This window comes from Brassica napus, chromosome C6 (genome assembly GCF_020379485.1).
Source record: "Brassica napus cultivar Da-Ae chromosome C6, Da-Ae, whole genome shotgun sequence".
Classification (NCBI taxonomy): Eukaryota; Viridiplantae; Streptophyta; class Magnoliopsida; order Brassicales; family Brassicaceae; genus Brassica; species Brassica napus.
Window position 1 is genome coordinate 35,937,195 of NC_063449.1, and position 17,767 is coordinate 35,954,961.

At 37.9% G+C, this 17,767-nt stretch overlaps 3 protein-coding genes across 3 annotated transcripts; 2 read left to right on the forward strand and 1 right to left on the reverse strand.

Annotated features, from left to right (window-relative positions):
* The first annotated feature begins 6,650 nt into the window (after window positions 1-6,650).
* LOC106363793 lies at window positions 6,651-7,823 on the forward strand. The gene is made up of 2 exons (XM_013803479.1): window positions 6,651-7,493; window positions 7,569-7,823. Exons 1-2 carry the CDS (start codon window positions 6,651-6,653, stop codon window positions 7,821-7,823), a joined length of 1,098 nt encoding a protein of 365 aa, XP_013658933.1.
* Window positions 7,824-10,633: 2,810 nt separating this feature from the next.
* On the reverse strand, window positions 10,634-11,509 carry LOC106365322 (ethylene-responsive transcription factor ERF070). The gene has a single exon (XM_048760105.1). The coding sequence runs from the start codon at window positions 11,276-11,278 to the stop codon at window positions 10,781-10,783; it is 498 nt and encodes a 165-aa protein (XP_048616062.1). The 5' UTR covers window positions 11,279-11,509; the 3' UTR covers window positions 10,634-10,780.
* Window positions 11,510-13,777: 2,268 nt separating this feature from the next.
* Window positions 13,778-15,813, forward strand: LOC106402121 (beta-glucuronosyltransferase GlcAT14A-like). The gene is made up of 4 exons (XM_013842787.3): window positions 13,778-14,456; window positions 14,599-14,674; window positions 14,750-14,865; window positions 15,088-15,813. The coding sequence occupies exons 1-4, from the start codon at window positions 13,970-13,972 to the stop codon at window positions 15,600-15,602; spliced, it is 1,194 nt and encodes a 397-aa protein (XP_013698241.1). The 5' UTR covers window positions 13,778-13,969; the 3' UTR covers window positions 15,603-15,813.
* The last annotated feature ends 1,954 nt before the right edge of the window (window positions 15,814-17,767 follow it).

The window sequence follows — 17,767 nt, forward strand, 5'->3', positions numbered from 1 at the left end:
ATGAAAAGTTGAGAAAATTGTTATGAAAATAAGAGGAATCTGTATTTTTATTAGACAATAAAGAATTATTTATATAGGGAATTACATAAGTACGAAACACTAATATAATATGAGTTAGGAAATACAAAGACTTATGAATATAGGCCTTCGAATATGGGCTTCCACCAGACTTTGGTTTATAACACTCCCCTTTGGAAGACCATCTCCGAAGTGGTTTGTAATACGCTTTGGATGTTGCCTCATTAAAATCTTACCAGGAAAACCCAATGGGATAAAACCATGGTGAAGGAAAAAGAGTACAACACGTATTACTCCCCCTATTGAGTACATCTCTGGATGTTAGTAACGTCTTAGTAATTAAATCCACCAAATCCTCGCTTGAGTGAACTTGGACGGACAAACAACTTGTATCACCAAAATAATTTACTCTTCTTCGGGTAGGTTAGTATCAAATGGACCCAAGTCTTTAGTTTCTTGTAGGTAACAAAAATATGTATAATCCCATTCTAGTGCCTTTGGGTCGATCATGAGATATATCTAGCTAATAGATTACGGCAAATTATTTATCTAGCCTTGTATGGCTCGCCAAATCCGTCAAAACTTTATGGCACTTAGACATGGCATTTCGAGACCAAGGATCTCCTCATTTTCTTCATTAGGGCCGAAATTATCTTTTTTTATTAAACCGAGGGACCTTATAAATATGAGACTTGTCAATTCGTAAGCTTAGTCCATATCAAACTTCTTGAGCACGTTATCTATGTATATCATTTGATGCATAAGGATTTTCTTTTCAAGGTGCTCAATGTATAATCCAATATATAATCTTGTTTTCCCAAAACCTTTCATGTTGAATTCAAATTCTTTCTTGATGTGTTCTATCTTTGGGAAATTTCTCCAGAGGTTCCTAGGATATTCAATATTGTTCTCGAGAACTTGATGTTCGGTAGTTCGATACCCTCTGGAACTTTTACATAAATTTCGTTATCCAGTGGACCGTATAGATATGTATTTTATTTTCCAGACTTATAAGGAATCAGAATGTCGTTGCATCCACCACATATGAGTATGTCTCCTTTATAATTAATTCCAGGTCTTTGTGAGAACCTTATGCAATTTTGCCACTCTTATTATGTATTCTCACCAAAGACTTATTTATGTCCAACTGGTTTGACTACATCTCTTCTCTTAAGAGATTTCATATACCACATCTTATAGCATTATCAATTTGCTTAATCAATTTATCTGAGTAATTTCTCTGAGTGCACTCTATGATAGACGTTGGTTTCATGATCCTTGCTTTTGTCAAGCGCTTTTGTATTCAAATATTATATCATCATCGACGTCGATATTATTTTACCGGTTCCATTTATAATCCAGACATGACATAATGCATTTAGATCATATTATTTTCAGGTACCTGATCTTTATTCATGGTCATGTCTAAGGTTTCCTTTGGACAACCTTAATTTCAGATCTGCCATTTCAATTTTATGCTCTTCTCATTTTCGAGTAATACATGTATGAAACCGTCTTATCTTAACTAAGTCCAATATCAATTTTATTAGAGCATAACCCGCTGGTATATTTCAGTTTGGGTCATCAAACATGTCTGGCAATTGACTTGTTTAAGTTCTGAGAATGATTCAATCTTTGGACTCTTATTCTATATTCATATTTGAGGATCATTATTCATTCTCGAAATCGTTTACCAGCTTATTATTTCTCTCCCTGATGTTGGATATACGGATTTATCTAATCCATGGCTTAGCCTTAATCATATCTCTTGTGGCCTTATGTATTCTTATGGAAATTTATATCCAACGTATACACTTAATTCAATTTCAGATCCCATCTTATAACTTTGTGGTGGAGCAACTTATTTAAGTTCTCTATGTGGGAACATTAATTCTTGACCTTTTATCAAATTCATGGGAGAGTCTCTATTTTTTCTTTGGCATTATGCGAACAAATTTTGCTGCAACTTATAAGGATTCATAAATCCACCGGTATCACCAATTACTCTTGCAAACTTATTGCAGATTTTGACAAGGATATGTGCAACCATATGTCGTCACATATGATGGATGATCAGTCCATCCGTGGGTGATCAAGCTCACGAAATTCCTTGCTTATTTTCTAAATATCATGGTGAATACTCATATTATCAATTCCCTTATTCAAAGGGGCAGCATATCTTAAACAATTCAATAGAATGTTGCATACTTAACCGGAATGGCATGACCGGTTTGTCAATCATTAATCTCCATATAATCTTTCTGTTGTGCAATTTCGTTTTCAGATTTGATTTTGGCTGAGTTCTATTTGGGCTATTGTTGTCGTGGATGCTTAACTTATTTAGGGATTTTGGGATTCTCTGATTCTCCCCCTCGAGATAATAACATTTAATGTTCATTTTTCTCGTATTAAATCTCAAACTTAGGTAATTTAATATCAAATTTTGTTCCCTTAGACAGTAATTTTGAAAACATCATGCATTAAATAAATCAAAGTGTGCAACAAATAGCCAGAAATAAATTAAGTCTGATTAGATTAATAGGGATTTAAATTCGGCCAAGAAAGATTATTCAAAAGACTTTGGCCAAGGAATTTTGGCCAAGGGGATTCGGCCAAGATGATTTTACCAAAATACTTTGGCCAAGAGATTCTATTAGTTTGACTAGATTTCATATTTGGCCAATAGAAATTTCAATTTGGCCAAGCTTTTGCCTTCGGTCAAGGTCTTTTAAAGGTTGGCCAAGAGAATTTAGATTTTGCATTTGATTAAGATTTAAGCTAGGCCAAGCTTCTACATTTGGCCAAGGCTTTAAAGATCATGCGATTGTTCATTAGGCCAAACATAAGTTTCGGCCAGACCAAATCCGAATGGTTCTAGGATTCTTATAGATTTCGGCCAAGGAGTAATTTTATGATCAGATTTTAAGTTTTAAACAAGTTCAAAGAAATGACAACATAGAAATGAAAAAACACCAAAGCAAAGAACACAAAATTAAGATTACAAATGTCAAAATAATTCTTCAGTCTTTTAGACAATCTGAAGTTTCATAATCCATAAGATCGTCTTTATCATGATTGAAATCATTTTCATCATCTTGATAAGTCATATGGGCTTCAGGATTCTTCCCTTTCAAACTCTCTTGATAGAGATCAACTAGATGCTTGGGAGTCTTACAAGTCTTAGCCCAATGATTGCCCATACCACATCTATCACACATTGATTTGCTTGAAGTGGTCGAGTGTTGAGGTTTAAATGAAGAGCCACGGCCGCGACCATGACCTCGTCCAAATGAGCCACGGTCACGCCCATGGTCTCGACCATGTTGATTCCCTCGCCCGCGGCCAAAGGAGCTTCGACCACGGCCACGTTCGTTCCTATTTCCTCGACCACGGCCATGATGGCCGTTTCCTTGGACGTGATGGGATTCTTTATTTTCCTCTATGGCGTGTGCTTCAGGTGGTGGGGCTGAACCAGGAGGTCTCATTTCACTGTTTCTCATCAATAATTCATTGTTCTGCTCAGCGAGCACGAGACAAGAAATAAGATTAGCATAGGTCATGAAACCTTTCTCACGGTACTGTTGTTGTAACAACACATTGCTTGTGTGGAAAGTAGAAAAGGTTTTCTCAAGTATATCCTGATCCGTAATACTTTCACCACACAATTTCAATTTTGAAACAATCTTAAACAGTGCCAAGTTATACTCGTCCACGGACTTAAAGTCCTAGATTCTGAGGTTCCTCCAATCAAACCGAGCCTTTGGTAAGATCACCGTTCTCTTGTGATCATATCTCGATTTCAGTTCATTCCAAAGATCTAAAGGATTCTAAATGGTCAGATACTGATCTTTGAGACTCTCAGTTAGATGACGGCGAATGATCAAGATGGCTCTGTATCGATCTTTCTCACTGGCATTATTGTCCTTGGTGATACACTCACCGAGTCCCTTGGATTTCGGGATGATCTTAGCATCAAGCGCCCATTGAAGGTAATTATCTCCAGAGAGATTTATGGCAGGAAAATCCAAGTTGTTGATTTTCGACATCTGAAGTCATAGATTGATAATTTTAGATCTTTATGATTAATTTCAATGTTCAAACAAAGCAATAAGCCTTACGGCCAAGAATCAAGCCTCACGGCCAAAACAGGAAACAAGCCGCACGATCAAGGATTCAAACAGTTCGTTTTAATGCATTCAGTTCATTGTGTAATTGCAATCCTAGCATAGATGGTTTCTATCAGTTCATATGATGCAATCAATACGGCAATGCACAAACATCAATCACTCGGCCAAGTCAAAGATCAATCATACAGCTATTTGATTTCAATTCAATACCACCCTAGCATAAAGTTCTAAGTGTAATTGCAATCAATCAATGTGATCAGTTTATGTATGAATGATGCAACAAGCCGCACGGCCAAGATATGATATGATCAAGTGATTTTAATTAAAACTATCAAGGCTATCAAAATAGGGTTTCAATCAATTTAATATCAAATTCGATGTTAAATCATCTTAGCAACAGTTCTATGTGATCAAAACAATCAATTCAGATTCAAATTCAAACAATCAAAATGATTTTCAAATTAGGGTTTAGGGTTTAGGATTTGGATTTTGATCTTAGATCAAAGGAGTTTGATTTGAGATTCAAAACCATTAAGGATTTCGATTTTAATTGATCAATAGATCAATCTCGATTTAGGGTTTGGGGTATCGAACTTTTGAGCTTCGATTTACTCATTAGGGTTTTGATATATTATCCTATGGTTTTGATTCATAAAGATTAGGATTTTAGGGTTTCATTCTTTATCAAACAATCCAAATTCGATTATAGGTTCTTAGGTTTCGAATTACCTTTAACCTTAGATGATTGTTGAACTGGACCACCAAAGAGATGAACCGCGGGCTGATCGGGAACGGAACGCGAGCTGTCCAACGTGCTGATCGAGTCGCGAGCTGATGTTGTCGCGAACGGAAGCACGAATGGATTGAGGCTGATCGGAGACGCGAGCTGGAATGGATCGAGTTGCTTCTATCAGGTCGCGAACGTCTGATCGGGAACGCCTTGATCGTCTGTCGCGAACGAGCTATGAACTCCTTTTGATCCGAATGGAAAAGCGAGTTTGATAACACGGGCAGCAACTCCTCTCGTCTTGAACTTCTTGTTGATATTAGAATTTAATTTCCTCGGCTCATGAAACAATACGAGGAGCATTAGATAACATGGACGCCAACAAGATAACATGAATCAACTAAGGTATGATAAACTTATCTTGCACAGGAGTTGAGTTCGGCTAGAAAATCCTAGTAGGAATCGGCGTGCACTGTATCTGTGCGTGAGGGCGCGTCGGTGGTCAGATCGACAAGCGGTTTACACTGACTGATTCGTCTCGGCAAGGGCTTTAATTTGATATATTGATCGTTTTCTGGGTCCTCACGGTTTGAGAGAACGACCTCTTTGAAGTTCCGAGGCAGATTCCTTTGCGTTTAGGGTTTGATGATTTTCGGCTGAGTTGAAGAATATTTCGTGGGGGCTTAGGGCTAGAGGCTATCGTGCTGATAACGTGTTATGAAAATAAGGGGAAATTATGTATCTTTATTAGATAATAAGGAACCCTTTATATAGGGAATTACATAAGTATGAAACCCTAATACAATATGGGTTAGGAAATACAAAGACATAAGAATATAGGCCTTCGAATACGGGCTTCCACCAGACCTTGGTTTATAACAAAAATGTATTACTTTTGTTACCGTTTCATTTTAGTTGATAAATGTATTATTCTTTTTTGTCATTTATTGGATTGAATTTAATTTAAACGTGATATTACACAAACTCGGCAAAGATATCAAATCTTTTGGGAAATTTCTAAATTTGGAACCAAAACACAGAACTATTGTCCCCTTACAATTGTTTTTGAGAATGTTGTCCCCTTAGAACTATTAGGTAGTGTTAATACGAAAACCCCCCTATAATTATCTAACTAGAAAACTTAAGATAAAACAATTCTAATTAATATTCTTTTAAAATATTATTTTTACATAAGGTAAAAACAACAAAGGTAGAAAATAGAAGAAACTAAACCATTTTCTTCTTCACACCGTAACCTACGGCGATCTTGGTCGTCATCTTCTCCCCGGCCTCTTGCTCTCCGGCATGAAATCTTAAGCGCCGGCGAACCCTTCTCTGTTTCCTTTTCACTCTTCTCTGTTTCTTCTTCCCTCTCAGCTCGCTATCCTTGCGGTTTCTCAAAAGCATTGACCTTGTTCTCTCAGCCGACGAAAAACGCGACGATAAACGGCGCCGGAACAAGATAATCATTCGCGTTTGTGACCAATAGCTCTACTCCTTTTGTTCTTCCTCAAACACCATTCATTCTTTCGTAATTGAAGGTTAGGGTTTTGAGATCCCCAATTTTTTTTTTTTTGATTTTGTTTATGTACATGCTTTAGAAATAGAAAATGGGTTTGATTAGAACATATATTCGATGTAAGAAACTGATTTAAGTTCTTCAATGATCTAACCTTATTGCACCTTTGTGTGATTATGTTTTGCGCATGATGTGGAGAAATGTAACCGTGTGCTTTTGTGAATAGACATGTAACCGTGTGCTTTTGTGGTTAACAGGAATGGAAATTGAGCTTCCAAAATGCATAGCTGAAGCAGGGGCTGAGCATCATGTTGATAAGATTAACAACACTTGTAGGTTGACAGTTCTGGGGCTAGTGAAGAAGCAACTTGAGGATGAGTACAATGAAGTTTTGAGAGACCCTGTATTTGGTCTGATTTTGGCTATTAATGAGCATGAAATCAGATACTCAGGGAAGGTTATTCACAGCTTCATCTGCAAAATGCTAGACATTTCAAAGCGTCGCGAGTTATGGTTTAGCTTTGCTAGGAAGCCTCTTCGGTTTTCTATGCAAGAGTTCTACGCTGTGACAGGTCTCAGACGTGAAGCAGACAAAGACACTGATTTTGAAGCTTGGAGAAATGATAAGGGGTTTTGGGGCACTTTGCTGAAGCAAAATGGAGAAGTAGACATGAAGATAATTAGGCTGAAGCATCTTACGGAGTGCAAGGACTGGTCGCATGTGGACAGGGTCAGACTAGTCCACCTTTGTGTTATTTGTTTTCTGATGGCTAAGGATGAGAAGATCAATATCCCTCATGCATATATAAGATTAGTGATGGATTTTGATAAACTGAGGAAGTATCCGTGGGGTCTTCATGCTTACGATATGCTTCTGGATTCCATAAAGAAAGCAAGGTTCAAGTTGAAGAAGAACAGTTATGTATTAGATGGATTCTCCTATGCCCTACAGATTTGGCTTATGGAGGCGATTCCAGACATTGGGACTTTGCTGGGTCAAAAGTACAAGGAAGGCATAACCAGTGTAAGATGTCAGAACTGGTATGGAAATAGAAAGGTTTCTTATCATGATATCACTGCTCTAGAGACTGCACTTGGAAAGGTGAACATAAACATCAAATTTATTTACTTGTTCATAACTTATAAATACTGATGTTATTTGTTTTTGTATTTACAGAAAGCGGTTGTGTTTCCATTCATATCTGATACCGGAAACAATGATGTCATTGCTAGTGTGAGATTCAAAAGGGATGATGAGAAGAAAGATGAACGAGTTGACAAAATTATTTCCTTGATCAATGTAAAATTTGATTGGAGCAAATTCATTTGGCAAGTTGAGGAAGATATGCGAGCCCACTTTCTCACATCAGCCTCTATTAGATATTTCCCAATCGCAGGACTAATCGAGCAAATATCTGTAAAGATCTTCTGAAAATCAGCAACTCAATAAGCTTTAGAAGCCTTTGCAACCAAACCAACCAAACCTTTCCCATGGTAATAAGTTACAACATTATTTAGCAAGCGGTGAATGCAAATTCCATGATGAGATTGAGGGTACACGTTTGCAATAGCTTTACCAAGTGAGGTATTCCTATCAAAGACAAAAGCTAAACTCTGTTCATCAGCAACAACCACTTTAAGTTGTCTCATAAACCAGTTCCACGAGAGGTCATTCTCTGAGTCAACAACTCCAAATGCAAGTAGATATAAATTTTAGTTTCCATCCAAAGCAGTAGCAACTAGTAAAACACCTTTGAATTTGCTCTTCAAAAACGTCCCATCGAGAACAATAACTTTTCGAATGGCTCTGTAAAAACCTCGGACACACTGCCCAAATGAGATGAAAAGGAATCGGAATCTCCCATCCTTGTCAGTTTCGTAAGATGTATGTGACCCAGGATTAGCTTCCTTCATCATGTACAAGTATTTGGGAATCTTCAGTATTTGGGAATCTTCGCATAACTTGTTTCTGGAATGCCTCTCATTGTGTTGATAGCATACTCACGCGCATCCCACGCTAAAGTCTTGGACACCTCGATCCCATGCTCACCACGCATAAGCTCAATGATATCATTACATTTTGGCCCCGCCTTCACACCATCGTACTTATGCATAATCAGATTACCAATTGTTTTTGCTGAAGCTGTCCTTACAAATTTGTTCCTTGCTGATGGAGCACATGAATGTTCAGCAACATATTTTCTGATAATGAAATATGAAGAACCTTTTAACCCTTCTGCACGAACTCGCCAGCTGCAATCTTCACCTGCACACCGAATATACCAAATTTTGGTATCCGATCTGACGACTTTATAGTCGAAATTATGTTTCATTGCACAGATTTTGAATGTCGCCTTTAGTAACATTTTACTGCTAAAATGTTGACCCTTCTTCACAATATCCAACAAAGCAAATCGTACATTATGTCCCTTGCTTCCCTTTATGTCACACATCTTTTCATCATCACTTTCATCCCGCTCAATGTCTTGTTCGTCGAAATTGGTTTCACCAGAATTCACATCTGAATTTTCATTCGTATGTCCCTCCATTATGGCCGCACTAGATGCTTGGTTATTCAAGTTTACACGTGCCTCCCTATCGAGATTCTCATCCTTTGACTGAAGACACACACACAAGCGCGTGGAAGGTTTGGTCCTCACATTGGTTAGAATTTTTTTAACTTGCCGGTCGTTGCTGATGATAACCGGAGGAGACTCAAGAGTATTAATCAACTCAGAAGGTAAGTAGCTTAACTCGAGATTGACCAGGGTTAGATCGATTCCAAAGTCATCAGAAACCATCAACTTTAGCTTCTCAATGGTTGAACTTCCATCCAAATTCAGTAACCTACCTCCTTTTGCTTTATCAGCAAGAAAACTCCTTCCCTTTCTAACTGATGAGTTCCACAAACCACAAGAAGAATATATATGCATCTTAGTAAACTAGATTGACAAAACACAAAGGAGAAGAAACATAGAAGAGATCGTTGAGGAAGAAGACTTCCAAAAACGATTTGCAGTCAATATTTGGTAAAAAAAATTAAAAAAAGTAAAGAAAATACTTTCAAGATCCTTCAGATATCTACTAACCGTTTTTGGCCTTAATTTTCGGAATTTTGAAACAAATTTGGTAGAAACGAGATTCTACCACTGGAAAGATATAAAAGACAACGTAGAGCAAACATTCTACCGACAATAGTTAAAAGCGAAATTAGCAGAATGTAGAAATTACAGGTACTAGGAATAGTAGATTGTTTTTCTACCATGATAGATGGATGAAAATTTGGTAAGTTACGTTTTCTAACTCCAGTAGATTGTAGTTTTCTTAGCAGATTCTACCATTTATTTCACCGTAGATGTAAGATCAGATCTTCTACCAGTTTTAGGGAGTTATTGAAATTCTTCTATCAAACATAATTTTTTCACCAATATATTTTTCATAAGTACTCATGTATGTTAAGATCATGTTCTGTATTTTTATTTATTTATTTTTGCTTCTCAATTAATTTATATGAATTTTTACAAAGTGTAAAGGTAGTCATAGTCAAAAACTGCCAAAAATTGATTTTGTTCTAAGGAGACAATAACTAAGATAAGTTGTTCCAAATTAGCAAATTTCCCAAATCTTTTCGGAAGGATAAGCCGGCGCGGTAAACATTTACCACCCAAGCCAAAGTTACAAGCAATAACAATTACACAATTAAAACTAAGACCGAGGAATGATAAGATTTCTAGGACTTCTGGAACACACGCAACATCATCGAAAGCAAAATTTTATTTTTTAGACCGAGGAATGAGAAATGTATTATCCTTTTTGCTTTTTATGTTCATTTGATTGGTGAAAAATTAGGATTGAGAGTAAAATTTAAATTCAGAGTAAAGTTTTACTCTAACAAATACACTCAGTCAAAGCCGATATGTTTCGAGTAGACAATTTACTCGTTTCAAGAAGTTCGGTTTTCTCAAAGTTCATTTACAAATAAGAGTAACTATATACAACTACATTTATAAGAACTAGACTAGAAGTATAGTGATGGATCTAATTTGATTAGCTTTGTGTATACATTAGAAGCAGATGAGAACTAGAAACGATATTTTAATTTTATTGTTTCTCCACTAGTTCTTTTTATAGTGTTTGATTAGTAACATTTGGTATACTCACTTCACCCAAAATCATTTTGGATTTGGCTTGGTTGGTTGGTTTGGTAACGTCTAAACCCGAATTCTAAACCACTAAGGTATCTATCTTTTTCAAGGGCTTCAAATATATACAGTGACGACAAAGTTTCAGACAAGGGACATGATGAGATCAGGAACATCATCAGGAGATTTAACAAGTACAAGATTAATTTACACCCTTCTTACTCATTTAACACGAAACCAACGCGCTTCACGCGCCACGAGCAACAGCGGATGCTCCGGCCACCATCTTGACCTCTTGATTCTCCGCCGGGAAACTGAAATTGGTAGGCGCGTGAGGACCAATCAGCTGAACCGCGGCGTTATCATAAGCGAGAGCGGCTTCTTCGGCGGTGTCGAAAGTTCCCAGCCAAAGACGATCACGTCGCCCCTTGAGAGCTCGACCGCACCTGATCTCAGCCGCCCATTTCCCCCACGGCCTCTGCCTCACTCCACGGAACTTCTTCTTATTCTTCTTCTCCGCCGTCGCCGCCTTGAGAAACTCCGGCGGAATCCTGATCTTGAACCGCGTCTTGCAGACATCTAATCTGTTGTCGGAATCGGAAGAGTCGATTACGATCTCTTTGACGAGGCGTTTCCCACGGCGGCGAGCCTGGGATGCTTCAGAAAGCTGCTCCGCCTCTTCTTCGCTGCTAGAAGAATCGGTGGCTTCTGCGTCGGTGAATGAAATTCTGACTATACGCTTCATCTGAGACTGAGAGTGAGGTTTTGGATTGCGAATTTTGAATATTGGTGGGGTTGGGTGACACCCTAAAAAGAAGGGAGATGCTTTTGATGCTTCAGAATATGTTTTTATCCTCTCAGAATCTCTTTTTCCTTTCTTTCTACATTTGAATTTTTTTATTTATTTTTATAACCAATCATGAATCATCTGCAAACAAAATTTCGTTTTGTTTAGGACATGAATGACGACATGGGAAGTAATAGTTTTGTCATAAAATCGATAAGGTTAATAGGTGCCAGGCCCATACGGTCCATTTAAATTTGTGAGATTAATACTTTTTTGTTTTTCTTTTCCAACAGAAAATAGTATTATTTGGTTTGTTTAATGATATAAAATAATTTCATTAATCAACAAACTGGGTGGCATGGATTACGAGAGATCACTGCGGGCAAGTAACTCATCATATTCATGCTAGAGATGCCTTTACTCGGTCGCCTAATCGTTTAGTGACAGAGCTGCGTGGTACAATATGGGTGATGAAGAGCGTAAAAGATTTGAGAGTCCAAGATGTGGTAATTGCTTCAGACTACCATGAGATAGTAAAAGCTATTGCCAGGCCTGAACTATGGCCTCAGTATAAAGCTTTTGGTGGATCAAATTTCTGCGTTGAAAGGTAGCTTTGCAAGCATAGTTTTTTGAAGTGGAGAATGTTGCAGCAAACTCGATTGCAAGAGACATTGCTCGAAGTGTGCTACGAGATGGGCAGTTCAATTCTTACTTATCATTTGAAGGCCCTTCTTGGTTGCATGATCAGATTCAAAGAGAAACAATCATAGACAACATTTGATTCTTATTTAGAATGTTGTCATTTTAAGCTCTCTACTATCATAAGCATACTAAGGTTTTTTGGTTTGTGTTTGAGGTTCATATCCTCTCCATTATTGGAATAAATTTAGACGTTAAAAAAAAACAAGCTAGATGGCATGGAAATTAGTGCTAGAAAAAAATACGGATCCAAAGGATCAAATGGAAACCGACTCAAACTAAAAAAAATTCAAACTGAACTCGACAAAACACAAATATTGAATACATTCTAAACTACTATATCTAAAGAATTATACCAAATTACATCTAAAGAACTATACCAAAGTATATCTAAAAATACTTCGGGATGGACTTAGACATTCGTGGGTTAATTATTTTTTTGGGTTTTAATGACACTGGATCTCCAGAGTGGATATAAAGTGTGGTGAAATCCTTCTCCAATAATCTAAAATAATTTGAGCCATGAAGTAAGATACCATGTATTTTGCAAGTGCACAGTTCATGCCACTTTTGATACGAATGCTTACATTACATTGATTATACAATGTTAGTAGGAGTTTTCAAGCGGGTCACCTTGTTCACCAAGAAACAAATTAAGATCCATAAAATTGTTTACAATAAAGATTTACCTTTTTCCTTAGATTTATGGCATCCCTTGAACATTATCAACAGTGAACTTGAAGAAGATGATAACGTAGTGCGTAAGGGACAAAAGCGAAAACGTGCTACGAAAACAGAAGTGCTGATCAAGCCTCTCTGACCGCATAACCTCGTAGACTCGTGATGAATCCAACTAAAGTGGCGGTTGGAGTCGAATACTGCAAAAGAAGCACAAACTTGAACATTGGGTATGAGGAAATGAGATTCCGTTTCAAGAGATTTCGTCGGGATGTCAAGCCACTGCGATACCTGAATATGCTGCGTCTACAGTGCTTGTGGAGCATCAATGATCTCATGTTGGTCGACCTCCCAAATCCCCATGTGAGTTTCCTAATTATCTTTTGACCAGTCTCTTTTGCTCAAATATTAGTCACTTCCCATTAATGGGCAAAACTTAATTTTGTTTATGAGGTTGTCGAGTTGGCTGATTTTTTGATGGTATATATAAGTGTGACTTCTACTGGTTTAAGCTCTCAAATTTTGTAATATCTTCAGGTTGAAGTGGAAACAAACAAAAATGGGAAGCTAGAAAACTCTCAGGTTAGCAGTTTGCTCCAACTATATTCTCATATAATTTAGCATTTCAGATTATAGAATGAAAAAAAAAACTAACCAGAACACACACACACAAAAAAAAAAACTTAAGCTGTTGTGTCTGAATAAATTTGCTTTGAAGATCAAAAAATGGTAAACTTTACTTACTAAGAATGAACTAGCTAGCATATTATAAATGATATCGTCCAACTACTAATTCAAGAGAGTTGAGACATAAAAAAAATCCAGACTCTAATGTGTAATTAAAGCAATCCACTCTTCAATTAATTGCTTAGTTAAAGTAAACCTCCTCGAAGCAGGTTAACCACCCAACCCACTTTCAATTCCCACTCTCTCCACCCTACGCGTGAAAACCACGCAGATATCTCATGCGAAGATCTTCATCGTAAGTGTCTTAGATGAAGATTCGTGAATCACACACGCTGATGGAAGAACGTGTGCTATTACTGTTAACAATCGCGTTTAAAAATAAAAAAAAAGGTTCAGAACCGACTGACCGGAGATCGAAGATGTGTACCTGAGAGAATCCTTGTCTTCTTCATACATACTCTCCAACTTGTTCACGTCTCTCTCTCTCTCTCTCCTTGAAAACTATTCCTCTCTCCGGCAAGATCTCAATCTCCGGGACTCGCGAGATCTACGCATGAGAGCTCTCTGAGCTTCTGATTTTGATCGATGGGAGCTGAGAAGAAATGGCTATTCACACTCTTCTCCGTAGTATTCATCTCCGTCTTCCTCCTCCTCTTACTCTACTCCATCTCCGCCTTCACCTCCAGCCCTTTCCCTTCCCCTCTCCGCCACGGCCCCCACTACCCGCCGTCTTTCGCTTACTACATAACCGGCGGTCGTGGGGACAAAGACCGGATCTTTCGGCTACTCCTCGCGGTTTACCACCCTAGGAACCGGTACCTTCTCCATCTCGGCGGCGCTGACGCTACTGAAGCCGAGAGGGTGGCTCTTCTCTCGGACGTGAAGTCTGTTCCCGCTGTGAGTGCTTTCGGGAACGTTGATGTGTTGGGGAAGGTTGATCGGTTGTCTGAGAATGGCGCTTCGAAAACGGCAAATACTCTGCACGCTGTCTCTATCTTGTTGAAGCTTGATGGCTCTTGGAGTTGGTTCATTGAGCTTAGTGCCTTGGATTATCCCCTCATTACTCAAGACGGTATGTGTTACTCTTAGCTTTAAGTAGAAATGTGATCAGTGTTATTGATAAAGACAATGATCTCTTTCATTGCAAAAGACATTGTTTTTGATATTTATTGCATCCACTCACTTGTTCTGTTTGTCTTCTTGTTTTCTTTCAGACCTGTCTCATGTGTTTGCCTCGGTGAATAGAAGCCTCAACTTCATTGACCACACTAGTGACCTTGCTTGGAAAGAGTAAGTAGATGTTTTTATAAGTCTGTTACTTTTACATTTTTGGTGGAGATTATGAATAATGTGATCTCTCTATAGGTCTCAGAGAATCAAGCCTATTGTTGTTGATCCGGCATTTTACTTAGCTAGAAGAACACAGCTCTTCACTGCTACTGAGAAAAGACCAACACCGGATGCTTTCAAAGTCTTTACAGGTTAAAACATTCAGTACCTAAATAATACTCTCTGTGGCTACGGGCCGGTCCTGGGCAAAACCGAATGAACATTCGCCTATGGTCCCTAAATGTTTTAAAGAAAATTACATAGACACTAGATCCTCAAATTTGAAAAATAAATTCTACTAAACTGTCTACAACCTCCATAATCTCAGGGCCGGCCCTATGTCCCTAATGTTTCTGCTTTGTTATATCACGCAGGCTCGCCGTGGACAGTACTAAGCAGGTCTTTTCTTGAATACTGCATATTCGGTTGGGAGAACTTACCAAGAATCCTCCTCATGTATTTCAACAACGTCATCCTCTCTGAAGAATGCTACTTCCACACGGTGATCTGCAACGCCCCCGAGTTCAGTAACACGACGGTCAACGGAGACTTACGGTACATGATATGGGACAGTCCGCCGAAGATGGAGCCGCACTTCCTTACCGTATCCGACTTCGATCAGATGTCTCAGAGCGGAGCAGCTTTCGCCAGGCAGTTCAAGAAAGACGATCCGGTTCTTGACATGGTCGATAGAGAGATTTTGAAACGGGGGCGGTACAGGGTCACTCCTGGAGCTTGGTGCGCGAGCCGTGGTAGCTGGTGGAACGATCCTTGCTCGGAGTGGGACGATGTTAATGTGGTTAAAGCTGGGCCTCAGGCTAAGAAGCTTGATGAGACGATAATGAATTTTCTTGATGATTTGAATTCGCAAACTAATCAGTGCAAGTGAAGTAGAAGGGTGGGAAAGCATTATATACACGGGACACGACACGAGATTTACATTTGTTTCTGTCTGTAAGGTTCATTCTTTGGGCAATAGTGGCGCTGTATGTATACGAGGAGAAGAGAAAAGGAAATATTTTCTTTTCTCTTCTCCCAAATTTTGTAATTCCTGACAGAACCAATGTTTCACTATTCGATGAACGTTTGTTCTTGGTGTATCTGAGGGTGGATTTAAAGAAGGGCGCCTGCGGGTTCAGGTCAAACGGTTAGTTCAGTTTGGGTTATTCGGTTTTTGGTTAGTTCGGTTAGCATTATCAATGTGCATTGCAAGGCTTGAAAAAACATGATGAGGTTCTTAAATGAAGTGGAACAGAGTAATTGCAAGCCAAGCCCTCACGTTTTCTGTAGTTTGATCAATGGACTTGGCCGGCTCCAAGTCCTCAAAGAGTTCAGGGGTTCCCCTTGAATCTCCCGCTTACAATGCACTAGTAGGAGCTTTTTGCTGGTCATAGAGGATGGAAGACGCATTCAAGGCCCTGGAAGAGATGAAATTAGAAGGGACTGGGCCAAATGCTAGAACTTATGTGATCAAGGTGAGGATGTTCGTGTCGTGCATCAAAAAATAGAATTGGGTCTTCGGGCCTAAAACTTCTTAGTTATTCAGAAAAAAAAAAGAAAAGAGAGTTGGATATGGCGATCAAAATTGGGTTTAGATAAACGGAAAAATTGTTCTTTAAGGAATCCACATGTTCTCAAGTTCGATACCAATTCTGTGCCATGAGAACAAACCAGACAAGGCTTGTGAGTATTTTCAACCAGATGTTAAATGTGGGTATCAAAACACCAGGTTATATGTTTAGCTCTTAAACAAGCCATACCCGATGAATGCCGGAAATATAAAGTGGCGGATTCGGCTGTGAAGATGGATAGGCTGAGAAACACCCAAAAAAAAAAATTTCTTTTGAAAAATAATCCATCCGTTTCCGAAAGTAAAATTTTCTAGAGTTTATTTTGTTCCACAAAAATAGATTTCTTTTTATATATTTTTAAGGTACTTTTATATATTTTTGAAAAACATTAATTGTGAATATTTGAATTGATTAAATTTTATTGGTGGATAGCTACTGGAAAGTGTATTGAAAAATAAATTGTAAATTAAATTGTAAATATTTATTAAAAAAAAGGGTAAACCGCTACCCGGCGAAAGAATGTTAAATCACCGGTAGCCACGTGTTAGGGATATCTGAGTGTAGTCAGATTTGAATTCAGCTTGCTTAGCGACGCTGGAACGTCATGCTACCACCCGACCACTATCACATGATTTATAAATATTTATTATATTCTTAATAAAGTGAAAACTCTAAAATATCTTACTTTCGATTACGAGAAACAGAGGGAGTTTACATTAATCATTATGTGAACTGAACTTTAATGATGATGTAGCATACAAACCACTAGACTATAGTTCATGGTCATTGGTCAATCTCAAAAATCATCAGTTTTGAGTTTCTGTCTAATTTTATCACCGAGAGTTTTCAGCAAAGGGTTTCAGGTTTTCTTGTAAATAGTTCTAGAGACCAAGTGCTAATGAGATTCTAAGTGTACTAAGATCACACTGGTCTTGTGAAATGGTGAGAGGCTAAAGATTTCACGGTTACAAATCAAAAGTGTTGTTTGATCATATGCACTGTATAATTACAGTTCGGTAAAACTTTTTTACTTGGTGAGTTTCTAATAGTCTCGTTTTTTTTGTTGTGAATCCACTGTTTCATGTATTGATCCATCATCTTTGCATAGAGGTTCTCGCTTCTCATATTTGAGTTTATGACTTCCACACTACTACTACTATCATTATGTTCCACTCGGCCTCTGTTCCAACTAGATCCGGAAGAATATAAGACCCAACTATAAATGGAAATCAAACTATATAAAAAACTGATAATATTTTCATATGATGATATTTCAACACATAGGACAATCGTTTCTTCAAATTTTTTATTGCATAATAGATTTTTTGTGTGTTTTCTATTTACTTCCATTTTAATTAATTTGGTATTTCTTTTGTCAACTAATTAATTCGGTCTAATCACCCATAGTCAACAAATACAAGAGTGAGCATGGTTAAAAAAATCAAAATAAATTTTGGAATAATATATAATCGAATACAAACCA